At 30.9% G+C, this 20,709-nt stretch overlaps 1 protein-coding gene across 1 annotated transcript in view; it reads left to right on the top strand.

The window, feature by feature from the left end:
* The first annotated feature begins 46 nt into the window (after positions 1-46).
* The window catches only part of LOC149800507 (kelch-like protein 26), a 76,368-nt gene continuing 55,705 nt past the window's right edge, over positions 47-20,709 (top strand). Inside the window, exon 1 of the mRNA XM_089960134.1 lies at positions 47-3,356. Within this exon, the coding sequence (XP_089816260.1) occupies positions 3,322-3,356 (35 nt within the window). The 5' untranslated portion in view covers positions 47-3,321. The remainder of the gene's footprint in view (positions 3,357-20,709) is intronic.

Here is a 20,709-nt window from a genome sequence, read left to right as displayed (position 1 = left end):
CCTGGACTCGAACATACGCAGACAGGGGTGAGATGGCAGTGATCCGTAACGCTTTAGACCACTCGGCCACTCGGGGCCCCGAGATATTAAATGAGATTATCTCAGGCTTTCATGCTTGAGGCTTTAACTGAGATTTTTCTCATGTTTTCATACTTGCGGCATTAACTGAGATTTTATTCAGGATTTCATACTCGAGATATTAACTGAGATTTTACTCAGGATTTCATACTTGAGGCGTTAAATGAGATATTACTCAGGATTTCATACTCCAGGTATTAACTGAGATTTTACTCAGGATTTCATACTTGAGGCATTAACTGAGATTTTACTCAGTATTTCATATTCAAGGCATTAAGTGAGATTTTACTGAACTTTTCATACTTGAGTTATCAAATGAGATTTTACTCAGGCTTTCATACTTGAGGCACATATTTTTATCTTTTAATTGTCTAATATTAACAAAGGTCTCCATGTTTATTTACTCCATGATAGATGGGGGGGGGGGGAGTGAGGAACGAATTAGTATAACGATTTGTTCATTAATTGGTGACATTCTCAAAGAGAACGACGCCATTTCATATTTATACTGTACAAAGACAGCTACGCCAAATAAAATTTCTCCTGTCGAAAGATAATGGTACCATTTCATATTTATACTGAGCAAAGTTAATGTGGTTCAATATTCTCTCAGCTTCCATGTGTCTGGACATATTGCTCTATTCTTATTTCATACAGGTACTAAATAATCTACAACTTTCATACTAAAATCACTTGTATTTGAATTTTTGTTAGATGCCTTGTTTGAAGATTTGCATTTGAATTTGGGGTAGCTGTCTTGTTTTATGTTGAATTTAGGTTCGATATCTTGTTTAGAAAGTTGTATTTGAATTTGGGGTAGCTGTCTTGTTTTATGTTGAATTTAGGTTCGATATCTTGTTTAGAAAGTTGTATTTGAATTTGGGGTAGCTGTCTTGTTTTATGTTGAATTTAGGTTCGATATCTTGTTTAGAAAGTTGTATTTGAATTTGGGGTAGCTGTCTTGTTTTATGTTGAATTTAGGTTCGATATCTTGTTTAGAAAGTTGTATTTGAATTTGGGGTAGCTGTCTTGTTTTATGTTGAATTTAGGTTCGATATCTTGTTTAGAAAGTTGTATTTGAATTTGGGGTAGCTGTCTTGTTTTATGTTGAATTTAGGTTCGATATCTTGTTTAGAAATTTGTATTTGAATTTGGGGTAGCTGTCTTGTTTTATGTTGAATTTAGGTTCGATATCTTGTTTAGAACGTTGTATTTGAATTTGGGGTAGCTGTCTTGTTTTATGTTGAATTTAGGTTCGATATCTTGTTTAGAAATTTGTATTTGAATTTGGGGTAGCTGTCTTGTTTTATGTTGAATTTAGGTTCGATATCTTGTTTAGAAATTTGTATTTGAATTTGGGGTAGCTGTCTTGTTTTATGTTGAATTTAGGTTCGATATCTTGTTTAGAAATTTGTATTTGAATTTGGGGTAGCTGTCTTGTTTTATGTTGAATTTAGGTTCGATATCTTGTTTAGAAATTTGTATTTGAATTTGGGGTAGCTGTCTTGTTTTATGTTGAATTTAGGTTCGATATCTTGTTTAGAAATTTGTATTTGAATTTGGGGTAGCTGTCTTGTTTTATGTTGAATTTAGGTTCGATATCTTGTTTAGAAAGTTGTATTTGAATTTGGGGTAGCTGTCTTGTTTTATGTTGAATTTAGGTTCGATATCTTGTTTAGAAATTTGTATTTGAATTTGGGGTAGCTGTCTTGTTTTATGTTGAATTTAGGTTCGATATCTTGTTTAGAAATTTGTATTTGAATTTGGGGTAGCTGTCTTGTTTTATGTTGAATTTAGGTTCGATATCTTGTTTAGAAAGTTGTATTTGAATTTGGGGTAGCTGTCTTGTTTTATGTTGAATTTAGGTTCGGTATTTTGTTTAGAAAGTTGTATTTGAATTTGGGGTAGCTGTCTTGTTTTATGTTGAATTTAGGTTCGGTATTTTGTTTAGAAAGTTGTATTTGAATTTGGGGTAGCTGTCTTGTTTTATGTTGAATTTAGGTTCGGTATTTTGTTTAGAAAGTTGTATTTGAATTTGGGGTAGCTGTCTTGTTTTATGTTGAATTTAGGTTCGGTATTTTGTTTAGAAAGTTGTATTTGAATTTGGGGTAGCTGTCTTGTTTTATGTTGAATTTAGGTTCGGTATTTTGTTTAGAAAGTTGTATTTGAATTTGGAGTAGCTGTCTTGTTTTATGTTGAATTTAGGTTCGATATCTTGTTTAGAACGTTGTATTTGAATTTGGGGTAGCTGTCTTGTTTTATGTTGAATTTAGGTTCGGTATTTTGTTTAGAAAGTTGTATTTGAATTTGGGGTAGCTGTCTTGTTTTATGTTGAATTTAGGTTCGGTATTTTGTTTAGAAAGTTGTATTTGAATTTGGGGTAGCTGTCTTGTTTTATGTTGAATTTAGGTTCGGTATTTTGTTTAGAAAGTTGTATTTGAATTTGGGGTAGCTGTCTTGTTTTATGTTGAATTTAGGTTCGGTATTTTGTTTAGAAAGTTGTATTTGAATTTGGGGTAGCTGTCTTGTTTTATGTTGAATTTAGGTTCGATATCTTGTTTAGAAAGTTGTATTTGAATTTGGGTTACATGCCATGTTCGCTTGATTAGTGTGATAAAAATACGTAAAAATATGTCTTTATGCCCTAATGATAGTATGCGATTTCAGAAATTCATACAATATATGAGGCTTTCAAAATATTTCCATAAGTATTTATAATACATTTTCAGACTATGGTCATATATATATATATATATATATATATATATATATATATATATATATATATATATATATATATATATATATATATATATATGACAAATATATTTTATTACATTTGTCCATTTACTATTATTAGTAGTATTTTTATTATTATTGATATTATTATTATTATTATTATTATTATTATTATATTATTGAACAAAATGTTATGGTACAATAAAAATGACTAAACTGATCTATTTCCATTTCAATACCTACTCGCATATGGTGCTTTCCCACCCACGCAAGACTAGTTTGTGAATGAATTCAGTCTCCATTCATAAAAGAAAGCATTGGTTACATTCGCCTTTTTCCCTTGATTTCGTATCTTAAGAAGTCGGGCATACCGTACGCAACGCCTCTTGTAGTTTCCCATAATTCACTGAGGCATTTGAAACATGCTGCTCCCTGTCGGTTAAAACAAGATTTGAATGCTCTCACAGGCAGCAAATTTGCAAACGTAATACCGTCCATTTGTCAATGGCGTCCCACAAAGATTCTGTTATTCTTGAAAGGTAAGTTAAATATTTTCTATATAGATTTCATCTGTTTGTCTAAATTTTTATTCTAATTTAAAAGAATAGTGTCATCGTCATTACAATAAGTTTACATCATGGCCCTTGTGTAATTCAGGCAATTCGAAGGACCCAGGAAGGAAAGTGTAAGCCTTTATTAACATTAAATTGACTAAAGAAATGTCCTAAATTCACTTCCTTCAATGATATTAATAGACGAACAGATGTGAAATTATTTATACATACTGTACATTAGTCACTACCTCTTTTCATCACGAAGTATTTATTTAATCGATCAGCTATAATTGTCTTCATTTTTTGCACACCGTCTCGTCTTCTGACCAAATAGTGAAATACCGTTAAAGATACTTATATCACGTTTGAATTTTATATTTAGAAAGACGCATGGAAGCGAATTAAAAAATTAATCAGTGTTGCTTTATAATTGCCGTGGAACGAGTGTAAACGCCATATTATTTTTATTGTTATCGAAAGAGTATAAACGCTATATTGTTTTCTAAAGTCCATCTTTAAATTCTTTTTGGGATTTTGCTTTGTTTTGTTTTTGGATTTTTGATCCTATTTTTCCGACAAATAAAGACGTGTATAATAATTTAATTTTAATTTTTTCTTGACACAGAACATAACAATGGCTTCAATTAGACCAAACCCGCGTGCGATGATTCATGTACTGAGGTTGTCCATATTGATATTTTTGATTGTATCAACAACTACATTCAATATCTTTGTGATTTTAGGGATTCTTCATCTGATGTTGTTTCAGTAACTATGTACCAACTGTAGAAAACGTGCATACGAAGAAACAACTGCAAACATTTAGGTTCACTCAGTTTGTTTTACACACTTGCATTTGAGTGCTGTGAAAGGAGCCATCTTTCTTTATTGCATATCCTACGCGCATAACTTAATTGTCTTCATATCGTGACTTCTGTTGTTTTTATAAAAAAAAAATAATAACAAAAATATCCTTTTAAATTTAATTACAAAAAACAACAACACTGGTTTTAAGTAGCCCGGTTGATAAAAAAAAAACAACACTGGTTTTAAGTAGCCCGTTTGATAAATAAAAAAAAAACTGGTTTTAAGTAGCCCGTTTGATATCTAATCTAACATAATCTAACTCACTAACATGTTATATGTGATATGAAATCATTTTAGAAACCAAGACCTGAGCAGGCTCTAAGGTCACTGTATATATGCAGCCATCTGTCCATCCATCCATCCATCCATACATACATCCATCCATACATCCATCCATCCATCTATACATACATACATTCATACATACATACATACACACACACACATACACACACACATACATACATACATACATACATACATACATACATACATACATACATACATACATACGTACATACATACATACATACATACATACATACATACATACATACATACATCCATCAATACATACATCCATCCATCCATACGTACATACATACATACATACATACATACATAACTACATGCATGCATGCATGCATGCATCCATCCATCCATCCACCCATCCATCCACCCATCCATCCATCCATCCATCCATCAATCCATCCATCCATCCATACATACATACATACACAAGCACGCACGCACGCACACACACTGACTGACCGACTAATAAACCATAATGCGTCTAAACATAAGAATACATTGATTCTTTCGTGAATAACGTGGAAAAAAATTGATGTATTCTTTATTGATTATATGATTTTTTATATGTTGCAATTCCCTTTACAGGTCAATAAAAAGAAATCGCACTTGTATTAAACCAACAATATCGATACATAGTGCACTAAATGAGAGATGTATCTAATGTATTAACCGCATATAAATATAACGCTGATTGATCAATTAACTTATTCACCTTTCAATATTCGTCATATTTAGCTAATTGTATATTTATTTATTTCATTTTGTTAATTTATTTATTTATGTATTTAGTAGTAGTAGTATGTATTTGTTATTAACTAATGAAATGAAATGCAAGCAAATGCAGAAGGCGCTTAGTTGTACACCAAGATTTAACACAAAAAATAATTAGTGTACGTTGGAAATAGGCGATGGACATTAGGTAACAAAAACAGTTTTTGAAAATCAGAAATGGGCGATGGGCATTAAACATCAAAAGCAGTTATTGAAAATCAGAAACAGTCGGTGAACATTGCGCAAAAGATACGGTATTAGTGTGAAATACAACTTGTTGCTAACGTTTCTTTGTATTTGGTTAATGTTTTGCGTCATGTCAAGTAAACAATCCAAATGGGAAATGAATCTCCTAGTAGTAGTAGTAGTAGTGTGATTATTATTATTGTTATTATTATTATTATTATTATTATTATTATTACTCGTAACATTATGTTCGTGTTCTTTTTCCAGATGTAAATAATTTTATATTTTTGTGATATTCAAATGTTTCCCTTTTTATAAATGATTTATATTTCCCTATATTTGTTTCAAGTACGAAAATGACTATTTTAATTTTAATTTAATAATCTCTATTACAATGGACAGGATGTTTTGACTTTTTTTAATAACTTTCTGCAATAACAGCGTTGACCAGTAGAGAAAGATAAATTTTGAAATGGGATCTTTAAAAAAAATGATTAGTAAGTTTGTTTCAATGTCGCATTCTTTCATGAGGTACGTAACAATGTCCTTTTCATGTGCCAAAATGACATCTATGATTTTAAGAGGTGCCAAAATTGAACTGAAAAAATAGACAATTTAATTCCAGATAGATTCTGTTGTCTTTCATCGATCATGGCAAATATTTATATGTGTTTCTTCTTGGTTGATTTTACATGAAGAGATCAATAATGATAATAATAATAATAATAATAATAATAATAATTGCAATGGTAATAATAATTCTAATAATAGTTACTGTCTTATATGAATAATATGTTTTGCTAAAACCATTATCTAGCATGGGGTTATCGTATACGTAAATATACACGTTAGTTAACTATTATATTTGTAATAACAAAGTTCCTGTTACATGAAAAACTGCTAATGTTACATTTGTAGCCTATATCTTGTCTTAATCAAACTTACATGTACAGCTTTTATTTTCTGACTAAATCAAACTTACATGTACAGTTTTTATTTTCTGACTAAATCAAACTTGCATGTAAAGTCTTGTCTAACTAAATCACGCTTAGATCTACATTCTTGTCTAACTAAGTCACGCTTAGGTCTACCGTCTTTAACTTAATCATGCTTAGGTCTACAGTCTTTAACAAAATCATGCTTAGGTCTACAGTCTTTAACTAAATCATGCTTATGTCTACCGTCTTGTCTAACTAAATCACGCTTATGTCTACAGTCTTGTCTAACTAAATCACGCTCAGGTCTACAGTCTTTATTGTTTCAATAAATCAAACTTACATGTACTGTCTTTATTATCTGACTGCATCAATCATTCTTGTCACGTCTTTATCTTGGACTAGATCAAACATATGTGTAAAGTCTATACTGTCTGGCTAAATCAGACTTATGTGTACAATTTTATTGTCTGACTAAATCAAACTTACGTGTACAGTTTTATTGTCTAAGTCAAACATACGCGTAGTATTGTCTAAATCAAACTTACGTGTACAGTTTGTATTATCTGACTAAATCAAACTTACGTGTTAAGTTTTATTGTCTAAATGAAACTTACGACAACAGATTTTATTGTCTGACAAAATCAAACTTACGTGTACTTTTATTGTCTAAATCAAACTTACATGTATAGTTTTATTGTCTAAATCAAACTTACGACTACAGTTTTTATTTTCTGACAAAATCAAACTTGAAGTTTTATTGTCTAAATCAAACTTACGTGTACAGTTTTAATGTCTAAATCAAACATACGTGTACAGTTTTATTTTCTAAATCAAACTTATGTGTACAGTTTTTATTTTCTGACTAAATCAAACTTACATGTACAGTTTGTATTGTCTGACTAAATCAAACTTACATGTACAGATTTTATTGTCTGACAAAATCAAACTTACGTGTACTTTTATTGTCTAAATCAAACTTACATGTATAGTTTTATTGTCTAAATCAAACTTACGACTACAGTTTTTATTTTCTGACAAAATCAAACTTGAAGTTTTATTGTCTAAATCAAACTTACGTGTACAGTTTTAATGTCTAAATCAAACATACGTGTACAGTTTTATTTTCTAAATCAAACTTATGTGTACAGTTTTTATTTTCTGACTAAATCAAACTTACATGTACAGTTTGTATTGTCTGACTAAATCAAACTTACGTGTACTTTTATTGTCCAAACCATACTTTTGTGTACAGTTTTATTGTCTAAATCAAACTTACGTGTATAGTTTTATTGTCTGACTAAATCAAACTTTCGTGTACAATTTTATGGTCTGACTAAATCACACTTACGTGCAAAGTCTTTATTGCCTGACTTAACCAAACTTACCTGTACAATTTTTATTGTACATACTAAATCAAACTTACGTGTGCAGGCTGTATTGTTTGACAAAATCACAAAAAGTGTGCAGTCCTTAATCTTTATTATCTAACTAAATTAAACATACGTGTACAGACTTCATAATCTAGCTGAAAGAAACTTAGTATTCTTTCCACAAGAAACCCTTGCTTAAAGTTATTATATATACATGAACAGATAGTTCACAGTTGATGTAAACACCAGGTGCAGAATTACTGATAATGTGAAGAGAGTCATGATGCACAGCGGTATAATGTAAACATTTGGTGGCATTAGAAAATGTACATCAATGTTGTCAATACAAGTCCCAATTTCAACTGTAAACATATCCAATTAACTACTACTACTACTGCTACTACTACTACTACTACTTATTATTAGCATTATTACTATTATTATTATTATTGGTTTGTTCAATTTTATTATTATTATTATTATTATTATTATTATTATTATTGTTGTTATTATTAATATTATTATTACTGTAATTATTATTATTGTTATTATTATTATTATTGTTGTTGTTGTTGTTGTTGTTGTTGTTATTATTATCATTATTGGAAATGGCCAAAGAATTACTTTCGTTGGGCTTGGAGCATTTCTTGCTACGATACTATAATTATTATTTCATTACAAAAAAGTAGTCCCACGTCTTTCCATTTGCTAATAGACTTACCATTAACTGTGAACATCCCTTTTTAAAACACTTGATAAACAATAACTGCTAGACACTCGCATAAAAGATAACGTTACCTTGTCTGGTGTTTTAAATGGCAAAAATAGTAACAATACAATTACAACAATCCATAACAACACAATTACAACAATCCATTGCTAACTACTGAAGAGAAGTGAACAAACATTTAACAAGGTACATATCTTCCAATACGAAATCGAATCACCGTATTTTACCATGTCAGTTATTAGGGAGCGGCATTTCAGATGGCGCAAAACAATTTTAATTTCAACCAATAAGAAACGAGCACTGCCGGACACGTGGTAGTTTTTAGAGTTTGCAATTTCTTTGTTCAGAATAATGCAGATGTAACTCTGAGAACGAAAGGTAAATATACTTTCCAAGGTATGTATTCGTCTCTTTATATTTAATTATTGATAGTTTTTGTACTAAATATGACCCTCTTTTGTTCCATAGTAAGCTACATGTGTATCATACGTATATGTGGGTTGGTGTTTTGCAGTTAATCACTAACTATATTTGGAGTTTATCGACAATACCGAAATATGCATACTTTGTTCCAAGATATAGCCTTTTCAGTGTTTGGTAGATATATTTTAGGATGAGGGTTTAGGGTTTAGAGAATGATTGTTGCTGCTAAGTTTAACTGGCAAATCTAACCACATCACCGTCCATCATTGTAGTTCCCTCTCTGACGATGAATAACGTCTTCTTCTCAGACATTTGCAAAACATACAACCTAACATTTGGAAGTACTAAAGTATAGGTGAAAGCTAACCAGTCATCTCAATCATAAACTAAGGCAAGTGTACACACTGACCAATCATTTCAATCATAAACTTAGGCAAGTGTACAAACTGACCAATCATTTCAATCATAAACTAAGGCACGTTTAAAAACTAACCAATCATTTCAATCATGAAATGAAAGGCTGTTTGCTACTTAGTAAATATGATTCAGTATGATTCCTCATTAAACAATCCATTGTTATATTAGTCTATGTTCCTCTTCTTTCTCTCATTTCGGTCTTTATCAATTGCTGTTGACACCTTTCCATGACAAATCATTTAGCTGAACATTTCTCTCTCATTTTATTTGTCCTTATGTCTGTCTGCTTCTGATGGTGATCATTATATTTATGTCAGTTTCTGATGGGGATCATTATATTTGTGTTAGTTTCTGATGGTGATCATTATATTTATGTCAGTTTCTGATGGTGATCATTATATTTATGTCAGTTTCTGATGGTGATCATTATATTTATGTCAGTTTCTGATGGTGATCATTATATTTATGTCAGTTTCTGATGGGGATCATTATATTTGTGTCAGTTTCTGATGGTGATCATTATATTTGTGTTAGTTTCTGATGGTGATCATTATATTTATGTCAGTTTCTGATGGTGATCATTATATTTATGTCAGTTTCTGATGGTGATCATTATATTTTTATGTCAGTTTCTGATAGGGATCATATTTGTTTTCTATTCATGGTGGAGAGCATTATCCATTATCCTTGTTTCAGTTTCTGATGGGGACCATTATATATGTTTGTTTCTGATGTCGATCATTATAGTTTTGGCTTATTCTGATGGGGGTCGTTTTATTTTAGTCTGTCTGATGGGTATCATTATATTTTGTCTGTTTCTTTTGGGGATCATTATATTTTTTTGTCTATTTCTGACGGGGATCATTATATTTTTTCTGTTCATTTTGGGGATCATTATACTTGTGTCTGTTTTTGATGGGGATCGTTACATTTGTGTCTATTTCTGATGGAGATCATTATATTGGTGTCTATTTCTGACGGAGGTCATTATATTTTACTCTATGTATGTTTTTGATGGGGATCATTATATTTGTGTCTATTTCTGATGGGGATCATTATATTTGTGTCTATTTCTGACGGAGGTCATTATATTTTACTCTATGGGGATCATTATATTTGTGTTTATTTCTGATGGGGATAATTACATTTGTGCCTATTTCTGATGGGGGGGGGGTCATTATATTTTACTCTGTGTCTTAAGGTGATCATTATATTTTTGTCCGTCTCTGATGGGGATCGTTATATGTCTGTTTCTGATTGGAATTATTACATTTGTGTCTGTTTATATACGGGATCGTGATATTTTAGCCTGTATCCTTCTGTTCAGATTGGAGATAATTACATACAAAAGAACGATGAATTAATTGAGAACTTTTGTATTCTGTATTACAGTTATAAGTACAGATAAATCACATGATCTCATGCTAAATAAAAATAAATCTCTTCTTGCGTACAAATAAATATATTGATGAGTACAAATAAATCTCATGATGAGTAAAAAATAAATCTCACGATGAGTAAACATAAATTTATTGATGAGTACAAAAAACCTTCTTGATGAATACAAATAATTATCTTGATGAGTAAAATAAATAAATCTCACGATGAGTAAAAATAAATCTTACGATGAGAAGAATGAAATCTCTTGATGAGTAAAAATAAATCTGACGATGAGAAGAAATAAACCACTTGATGAGTAAAAATAAATTTCTTGATGAGTGCAAATAAATCTCATGATGAGTAAAAAATAAATCTCCCGATGAGTGCATATAAAAATCACGATGAGTAAAAAATAAATCTTCCGATGAGTGCAAAAAAATCATGATGAGTAAAACATAAATCTCACAATGAGTGCAAATAAATCTCTCGACGAGAACAATTAAATCTCTTGATGATTACAAATAAATCTCTTGACGGGTGCCAATTAAATCTCTTGATGATTACAAATAAATCTCTTGACGGGTGCCAATAAATCTCATGATGAGTAAAAATAAGTCTCATGATGAGTAATAATAAATCTCATGATGAGTAAAAATAAGTCTCATGATGAGTAATAATAAATCTCATGATGAGTAAAAATAAGTCTCATGATTAGTACAAAAAGATCTTATGATAAATAAAAAATAGATTGTAATATCCCTGCATAGTTGACACAATTTTATGAAACTTTTACAAGTTGTATGGAGTAATGCTCATCTCATTTTCACAGTTATTTTTTATTATTCTTACACATTTTTACATCGTGTTATTTTTTTTTATCATTCTTACACATTTTTACAGTGTTATTTCTTTATTATTCTTATACATTTTTACATCGAGTTATTTTTTTTATTCTTACACATTTTTACATCATGTTATTTTTTTATTATTCTTGCACATTTTTACATAGTGTTATTTTTTATATTGTTCTTACACATTTTTACATCGTGTTTTTTTATAAATATTATTCTTACACATTTTTACATCGTGTTATTTTTTATTATTCTTACACATTTTTACATCGTGTTTATATTTGTATTATTCTTACATTTTAACATCGAGTTATTTTTTATTATTCTTACACATTTTTACATCGTGTTACTTTTTTTATTATTCTTACACATTTTTGCATCGTGTTTTTTAATAATATTCTTACACATTTTTACATTGTGTTATTTTTTATTATTCTTACACATTTTTACATCGTGTTATTTTTTTATTATTCTTACATATTTTTACATCGTGTTTTTTATTATTCTTACATATTTTTTACATCGTGTTATTTTTTTAATTGTTATTTTTTTAATTATTCTTACACATTTTTACATCGTGTTATTTTTTATTATTCTTACACATTTTTACATCGTGTTATTTTTTTATTATTCTTACAAATTTCTACATAGCAGGGAGTCATAAAACTTACACATTTCTACGTAGTGTAAAGTTTTTATTATTATTACCCATTTCTACTTAGTATTTTTTTTTATTATTGTCTCACAATTCCACATAGTGTTATTTTTCTTTACTCTTACACGTTTTCATATAGTATTATTTTCAGGATTCTTTACACATTTCCACATAATGTTATTTTTCATCATTCTTACATATTTCTACGTAGTGTTATTTTTCATTAATCTTATATATATCCAAATAGTGTTTTTCATTATTCTTGCAAATTCGACATAGTACTCTTTTATCATTGTTCTTACATATTTCCGCATGGATTTGTTTTTGTATTAATCATACATATTTCCACATATTGCTATTTTGTATTATTCTTTCACATTTTCACACTGTATTTTTAATTATTCTGACACATTTCCATAGAGGTTTATTTTTTTTTTACTCTTACACATTTCGACAGAGGTTTATTTTTTTTTTACTCTTACACATTTCGACAGTTATTTTCATTATTAATACTCATTTCCACATATTTTTTTTTATTATTCTTATACATTTTCATATATTGCTAAGTTTGTTTTACTTTTAAACGTTTTCACAAAATGTTATTTGTATTATTCGTACACATTGGAATACCTCTCGCAGTTTCCATGTTCAAACTGCTTTGAGATGATCGGGAAAAATCTTAATTACCACTCTGTGGCCTTATTTGACACCATGAGGAGTAATCTTAGTTAATTACTCCAAAAACATATTCCTTTAATGACAAAAGGAATCTTAAATTCTCAAAATATGTTCTCAGCTTACGTATTTGAACGTATGAGTGAGATTAATGAATTTTGTCGAAAAAATACCTTAATTTCAGTGTTTACATCAGCATCGTTCATTAACGTCTGCGCGTGACAGAGCAGCTTGTGAAAATTTAACTAATTAGTCAAATTTAGTCAAGTTAGTCAAATTAATCAAATTTCGTCTAAACTATTTTTGACATGAAGGATAAACAAAAACTTAATTAAGCTGAGAATATATCCGTTGTCTCTCAAGTACTTGATTTATTTGTATGATATTTTAATCAGATGTTCTTTCAAAATTAGTGAGCGCTTTTAAGCTTAAACACTACTTATCACAGTTAAATACATTAGTTTAAATTTAATATTTCTAACATATTTTTATTTATTAATACGTATCTTTTGTCTTGTTTCTCTTTTGGGCTTTTATTTGAACCGTCAGGATAAAATATGAGACCTAAATTATAGTCCATCAATCAAAGGGGTTTTGTTTATTGCGGAAACATTTCAAGATAAATCAACGAGACAACAGATACGTCATTATTCGAATTATAGATTATTTGGGCAAAGACAACAACATTATCACTAAGAAGATTTTTAAGATGTTTTAAAATTTAAGCTCATTTGTAAATTTATAGGAAGATGTTTTTTTTATTGCTGCTATTATTATTTCTAAACTTGTCCATTATCCATAGCTATAACTTTTTTGGGGTATTTTGCACTACTTCGTTGAACAGATATGTTAAGTTTTAGGCAAAACCTCCATTTAAAATGAAAATAAATAATGCTAAATTCTTTGCAACATTGTTATTTTCATTACAGCAATATTTTTGTTATAATAATGAAACTTTCATTGAGCTGGTAGATATGCTCAGTTTGTAACTATTCCAGTCACCAATACTCCCTTGACTGGCTATCAATAGTAAACTCAGTTTGTAACTATTCCAGTCACCAATACTCCCTTGACTGGCTATCAATAGTAAACTCAGTTTGTAACTATTCCAGTCACCAATACTCCCTTGACTGGCTATCAATAGTAAACTCAGTTTGTAACTATTCCAGTCGCCAATACTCCCTTGATTAGCTATCAATAGTAAATATGTGTGTACGTTTCTGATTGGGATCATTTTACTTTAGTTATTGTCTCCGTCTGTTGATGACGTAGTTCATGACGTAATAATGTGCGGTGAGATTATTTAAAACTTTTATATCCGGTATATAATCTTAAAAATGGAAACAAATAAATCTCACCACGAAACCCCGTTTAAAATCATTTAAACCATTATATATTTGCATGGCTTTTACAGTTTCATGAAATTGTTCCAGTTTTTATGGATACAATGTACCCTATTTCCACATAGCACTACGCTGTCCTCTCGTTTCTTTCAGTTCACCATATAGAATGAGTTGCGGCTGTCGATGAAAATCTATTTCAATTACTCCAAAAACATATTCTTGTCAAGGAAAATAAACATTAAATTCCTCTGTAGCTAAGTTATAGACTGCTTGCGAATATCTAAATTATTCCATAGCAGTGTGTTGCATACTCGTGTCATAATTTATTATTGGTTTATATGTTGATCGCATGAATGTATCCCAACATGACAATGAAATCAAGGTGACGTATAAATTATAAAGCTCCTTAATAATTGATTTAACTTTGCCGTTCTTTTTCATTTTTAAAAAAATTATGTTCTTAGTTTACAGGTTGCTAAAATAAACAGGTACATCTCTGTTAAAGTAAACATACTGATAAAAAACGCCTTCTTTCTGAGATTACAACAAAATGGTTTCTTAACGTCTATGCTTGACACATCAGCTCCTGACAATATCAGTAATAAGTAAAATTTAGAAATCTAAAACATATTTTTGACATCAAGGATAAACTATAAATTAATTATGCTGAGATAATGTGCATTATTAAGCACTGGGATTATTTATATATTTTAATACAAATGTTGTTTCCAGAGTAAAAGTATTGCTTGCAGATTTGGACTGTACTAATTACACGTTAAAATACAATAGTTTAAAATCTTTAAAACATTTATTGTTATGGAAATGTAGCCTTTAGTTCTTTTTGGATATACTCGAACCATCAGGATGCAAATATGTGACACCGTAATTATATTGCTTCAATCAAAAGAAGAATATATATATAGAGAGAGAGAGAGAGAGAGAGAGAGAGAGAGAGAGAGAGAGAGAATATCATTAAAAAATAGAAATGAAAATAAGGTGATATTGATTATAAATATAAACTTTATTGCTCTATTTAATTAATTCTTTTTCTTTTGTGTTTAGTTTACATATTTGATCTTAAGGGCTCATTATTAAATATACAGTATCGTGTACGAAAATGAAGACAAATCTCATCATGGTTCACACTTCTTTTAAAGTTATTTGACTGTAATATAATTTCATAGTTTCTGGAATTTCACGAGTTTTGTGAAGTTTTATGAAGTAAAAAGAACTTTATTTCCACAAAGTGCTATACTATATTATTATTACAAATTTGATTGGTTCTCGCAGTTTCCCTTTACAGCATGATTGAGACTATCGGGAATGGAATGGTTCTCGCGGGTTCCGCGTATAGCCTGATTTGAGACTATCGGGGATGGAATTGTTCTCGTGGATTCCCCGTATAACCTGACTTGAAACAATCGTGGAAAATCTTATTTAATTACTCCAAAACTAGATTCTTTTTATGGAAAAAACAATCACATTTTAATGCAGCTAAGTTGTAACCTATTACTGAATATTTAAATTATACATGGTTCATTTCATTACGCAAACATGTGCCATAATAAAATATTATTTTTTATGTTCAGGATACTAACAAGAATGAAAAGAAGGTGATATCTCACATGTATGCTCATAAAAATACATTTAATTTTACCCTTCTCGTTCATTTTTATATATTTATATTCTTAATTTGCATACATTAAAAGATGTTTTTATTATTTCGGAAACACGAATAAGAAAAACAACTTCCTCCAAAGACTATATCAAGATGGTTCTTTGATGTCTACTGTCGACAGAACAGCTTAAGAGGATTTCGCTAGTATGTCCAATTTAGAAATGGAACGCGTAATGAAAGTGCGATATCGATATTAATGATAAACTCAATACTTGTTTCATTGTGCTGAAATGCAATAGATTATCTCCCAAATACTAAGATTATTTCGTATAATATTTCAATTAGTATTGATAAGAATGTAGTCATTGGTAAATAGGTGAGGACTTTACATAACTATTCCAAAATTATATTTAATAAGTATTGTCTTTCAAATACATTTTATATTGAATAAGTGTCATAAAATTTGTTTGTTACATTGAAAATATTTTAGAACAATCGGAATTACATTTTATTTAATTTTGTGGCGGAAACTTCACATGATGAACCAATTGTAAGATATTATAAATATTTTCATGTGTATAAACAAATACAAATACCTGGAAAAAGACGCTATTATCATCACTATAAACGTCTTTTAAGCATATTTAACCCCCATCCTTTTAATAATAGCGATAAAATGCTTGATAGTTTGTATTTCTCTACTGTTTTGTTTACATAAATAGGTTACGGTTTAAACAAAATTGTACTTGAATTAATTTAAATTTACATGGAGTATTTTTTTTTATTTTGAAATGAGTATTTTGTATATTTTGAAATGAGATCAACATTTTAAAAATTATTTTTAAATACACTATACTTTTATGATAAATATACATTTTCTAAACTCTTTTATTGTACACTCTGTTCATGTATCTACGCATGTATCTTAGGATTTGTCTACGTATGCATCTTAGGATTTATCTGTGTATGTGTCTACGTATGTATATATGTACGTCTACGTATGTATCTACGTATGTATCAACGTATGTCTACGTATGTGTCTACGTATGTATATATGTACGTCTACGTATGTATCTAAGTATGTATCAACGTATGTCTACGTATGCGTCTACGTATGTGTCTACGTATGTCTACGTATTAGTCAACGTACGTATCTGCGTATGTGTCTACGTATGTATGTGTATATACGTATGTGTCTACGTATGTATGTGTATATACGTATGTATCTACGTATATGTCTACTTATGTGTCTTCCTATGCATCTACTTGTGTTTACGTATAATAATAATAATAATAATAATGACTTTGTATAGAGCCTAATCTTTAGAAGCTCTAATCGCTTTAAAACATTGGACAACACCTATAACATAAAAAAAAACATATAGAATGATATTACTACAAAAAACAAACACCATGAAATTAAAAAGCAAAAAACATGCTAAAAATATTTAAGGTAGGGAATATTATTAGGTCTTTAAGTTTGGTCTTGCGGTCGAAATAAGTGAGTTTTGAGAGCACTCTTGAATGTGATAACTGTGTCGTTGTGTCTAAGTTCAGTGGGCGATTCATTCCAAATTGCTGGGCCCTGGTATGCAAAAGAACGTTGTCCATATGATTTTGTTTTCATAGTGGGAATAATGAGTATACGATTGTCAGAAGATAACCGTAAGTATCTTGCTGGTGTGTACACATGGGTGAGGTCGGATAGGTATGTTGGACTGGAGTCCGTCAGTAAAATGTAGCACAGAGAACAAATTCTGTGTTTGATTCTGGACCAAATGGATAGCCAGTGTAGGGTACAGAACAGCAGGGAGGTGTGCTCTGATTGTGGTACTCTAAGTATGATTCGAGGAGCTGAGTTTTTAACTTTTTGAAGTTTCTGGAGTAGATGTTGAGATGAACCAGACAGAACTGAGTTACGATAGTCCAGTCTTGAAAGTACTAATGAACACACAAGTGTTTTAGTGGCATCAACTGAAATATATTTTGCGAAAGGAGCTGATGCGTCTCAGCTCAAGATATGCAGCCTTGCATATGTTCATGACATGTTGGTGCAATGTGAGAGTACTGTCCAGAGTAACACCTAGGTTTCGTACTGACTGTGTGAATTTAATGTTGGTGTTACTGATATTTATTGTTTGAGGCAAAGGATGTGACTGAGAAAGCCTTTGTGTTGTGATCAGAATGGCCTCAGTTTTATCATCATTCATCTGCAGCTTGTTACATTTCATCCATGATTTCACATCAGAAATGCACCTCTCTACACCTTGGATGGTAGCATCAACTTCAGTTGGGTGGCTAGATTTGTATATTTGTGTGTCCTCAGCGTACAATTGGTGAGACACTGGATGATGATCTATGACACTTGAGAGCTGCTGAGTGTATAGAATGAAAAGAACAGGTCCAAGAACAGACCCATGTGGAACACCACAACATAGACTAACTGGGCTGGAGTGTATTCCATTTGCAGGCACAATTTGTGTCCTGTTGATTAAGTAGGACTTGAACACAGTAAAGCTGTATCATGAATGCCAAATACATGCTGGAGACGGTGAAGTAACATATCATGATCTATTGTGTCAAATGCTGCAGACAAATCAAGGAGGGTGAGGACTGTAATCGTTCCGATATCCAAGCAGAGAGAATGTCATTAACTACTTTTAGAAGAGTAGTTTCAGTATTGTGGCAAATGCGATGTGCAGATTGTACATGGCTAAAACGACTGTTTGAATTCAGATGAGAAACAAGCTGGGATACAACAACCTTTTCTAAGATATTTTGAAATGAATGGGACATGAGAAACTGTGCGGTATTTCTTTACATCATTATGGTCGAGTGTTGGTTTCTTCAGCAGAGGCTTTACAATGGCAGTTTTGAACAATGATGGGAACATCAGTTAGTGAAGGCAATACTGGATCTAAGCACTCAAGCAGCAGTGATGTTGGAACTGGATCAAGTTCACATGACCTTGGTGCACTCTTCATCACGATTGTACGTACTAAATCCACAGAGACAGGTTCAAATGCTGCTAATGGTTGCCGCTGAAATTATCTATCCCAACTGTATGGTGACGACGAGTCAATTGAAATTGTGTTGTCAAGCTTATGTCTAATGGTTTGTACTTTGTCACAGAAGAAATTTGCAAACAGGTCCGGAAGGTCAACTAGAGAGAAGGTAGTTGGAAGTGGTGTACATTTGTTCCTTGACATTAACTTGTTAGTAATCTCGAAGAGCTCTTTGCAGCTGGAACTTTCCATGATCTTAGTACTGTAGTGGGCTGATTTTGCTGCATGGACTATGTGACTTTCTTCTTAGCGGCTTCATAGATTTGCTTATGAATAGTGAGTCTGGTGGAAAGCCAAAGCCTCTCAGCTTTACGGCGGTCTCTTTTAGCAGTGCGAAGCTGGTCCCTAACTCTGTTATACCATGGAGAACACTTTTGAATTGATACTCTGCACTTGGTGGCTGGGGCATGTTTATCAAGCAATGAACGCAGGCAGTTATCGATTTGTTCTGCTGTAGGAGGTAAGCAAGTTGTTAGGTTTGCTTGGATGACATTCATTAGTTTGGTTCTATTTATCATACGGAAGTTTCTCTTAGTAGCAAATAAAGGTGGAGGGTTAGGGACTGATACGTCAAGATGGCATATAATGCAGAGGTGATCTGATGTAAGTTCGTGGGATACCAGGGAGGAACGTAGAAATATTATCATCAAGTCTTGTATGTGTCTGCTTCATTCCCGTTGATAAAAACTTAGAAGTATGATTATGCTTATTTTTTCCTTCTTTTGTTTCTTACTCTAAAACGATATGCTTCATTATCAAAGTGAGATCAGTTTATTTTGCCTCTCAGTTAATATTTCCTGTTCTGATTACAAAAACCTTAATAAAGTTTTTATTTCTACCTAATTCATTCCAGAAAACTTCTGTACGAGATTATACAAGTATAATTTTCTTTTCATTAGAATCGTATTTAGTTGTAAATATCCAATATTTTATGGAAATTATAATGTTAGGGGTTCCAAAGTATATGTATGAGAAATACACTCATGGGTGTTCAAAAATATTAGAAATACTCCCACGGGAGTTCAAAAATTTAAGTATGAGAAATATACCCATAGGAGTTCAACAACATAACTATGAGGAAATACACGCATGGGAATTCAATAATACAAATATGAGAAATACACTCATGGCAGTTCAAAGGTATTAGAAATACACACATGAGAGTTCATCAATACAGATATGAGAAATACACTCATGGGAGTTCAAAAATATACGTGTGATAATTACACTCTTGCGAGTTCAACAATATAAGCATTTCTTCAAAGTATTTAGCTAAGTGTTTGACTATTTTAGTTCAAAGGTAAATTTAGAGAAATGTTGATGCATGAGTAGTAACCGGGACATTAAATTAGGATTCGTAATAGCCATTTAATTGCAATGAATCAAAATGGCTGATTATATAAAATTTAAAAAGGAATTACAAACTAGCGCTAATTGCTGGCTGAATTAGCAAACCTTGGACGATTAATTTGTAACATTGTAAATAACTGTATAAATGCAAACCTTGAACGATTAATCTGAAACATTGTAAATAACTTTATAGAAGTCAAACCTTGGACGATTAACATTGTAAATAACTGTATAGAAGGCAAACCTTGGAAGATTAATTTGAAACATTGTTCATAACTCTATAGAAGGCAAATCTTGCACGATAAATCTGAAACATTGTAAATAACTCTATAGAAGTCAAACCTTGGACGATTTACATTGTAAATAACTCTACAGAAGGCAAACCTT

The sequence above is a fragment of the Sinohyriopsis cumingii genome, chromosome 5 (genome assembly GCF_028554795.1).
Source record: "Sinohyriopsis cumingii isolate HCF-2022 chromosome 5, ASM2855479v2, whole genome shotgun sequence".
NCBI lineage: Eukaryota > Metazoa > Mollusca > Bivalvia > Unionida > Unionidae > Sinohyriopsis > Sinohyriopsis cumingii.
Note: the sequence above shows the minus strand (reverse complement) of the source record. Positions and strands in the feature narration are given on the sequence as shown.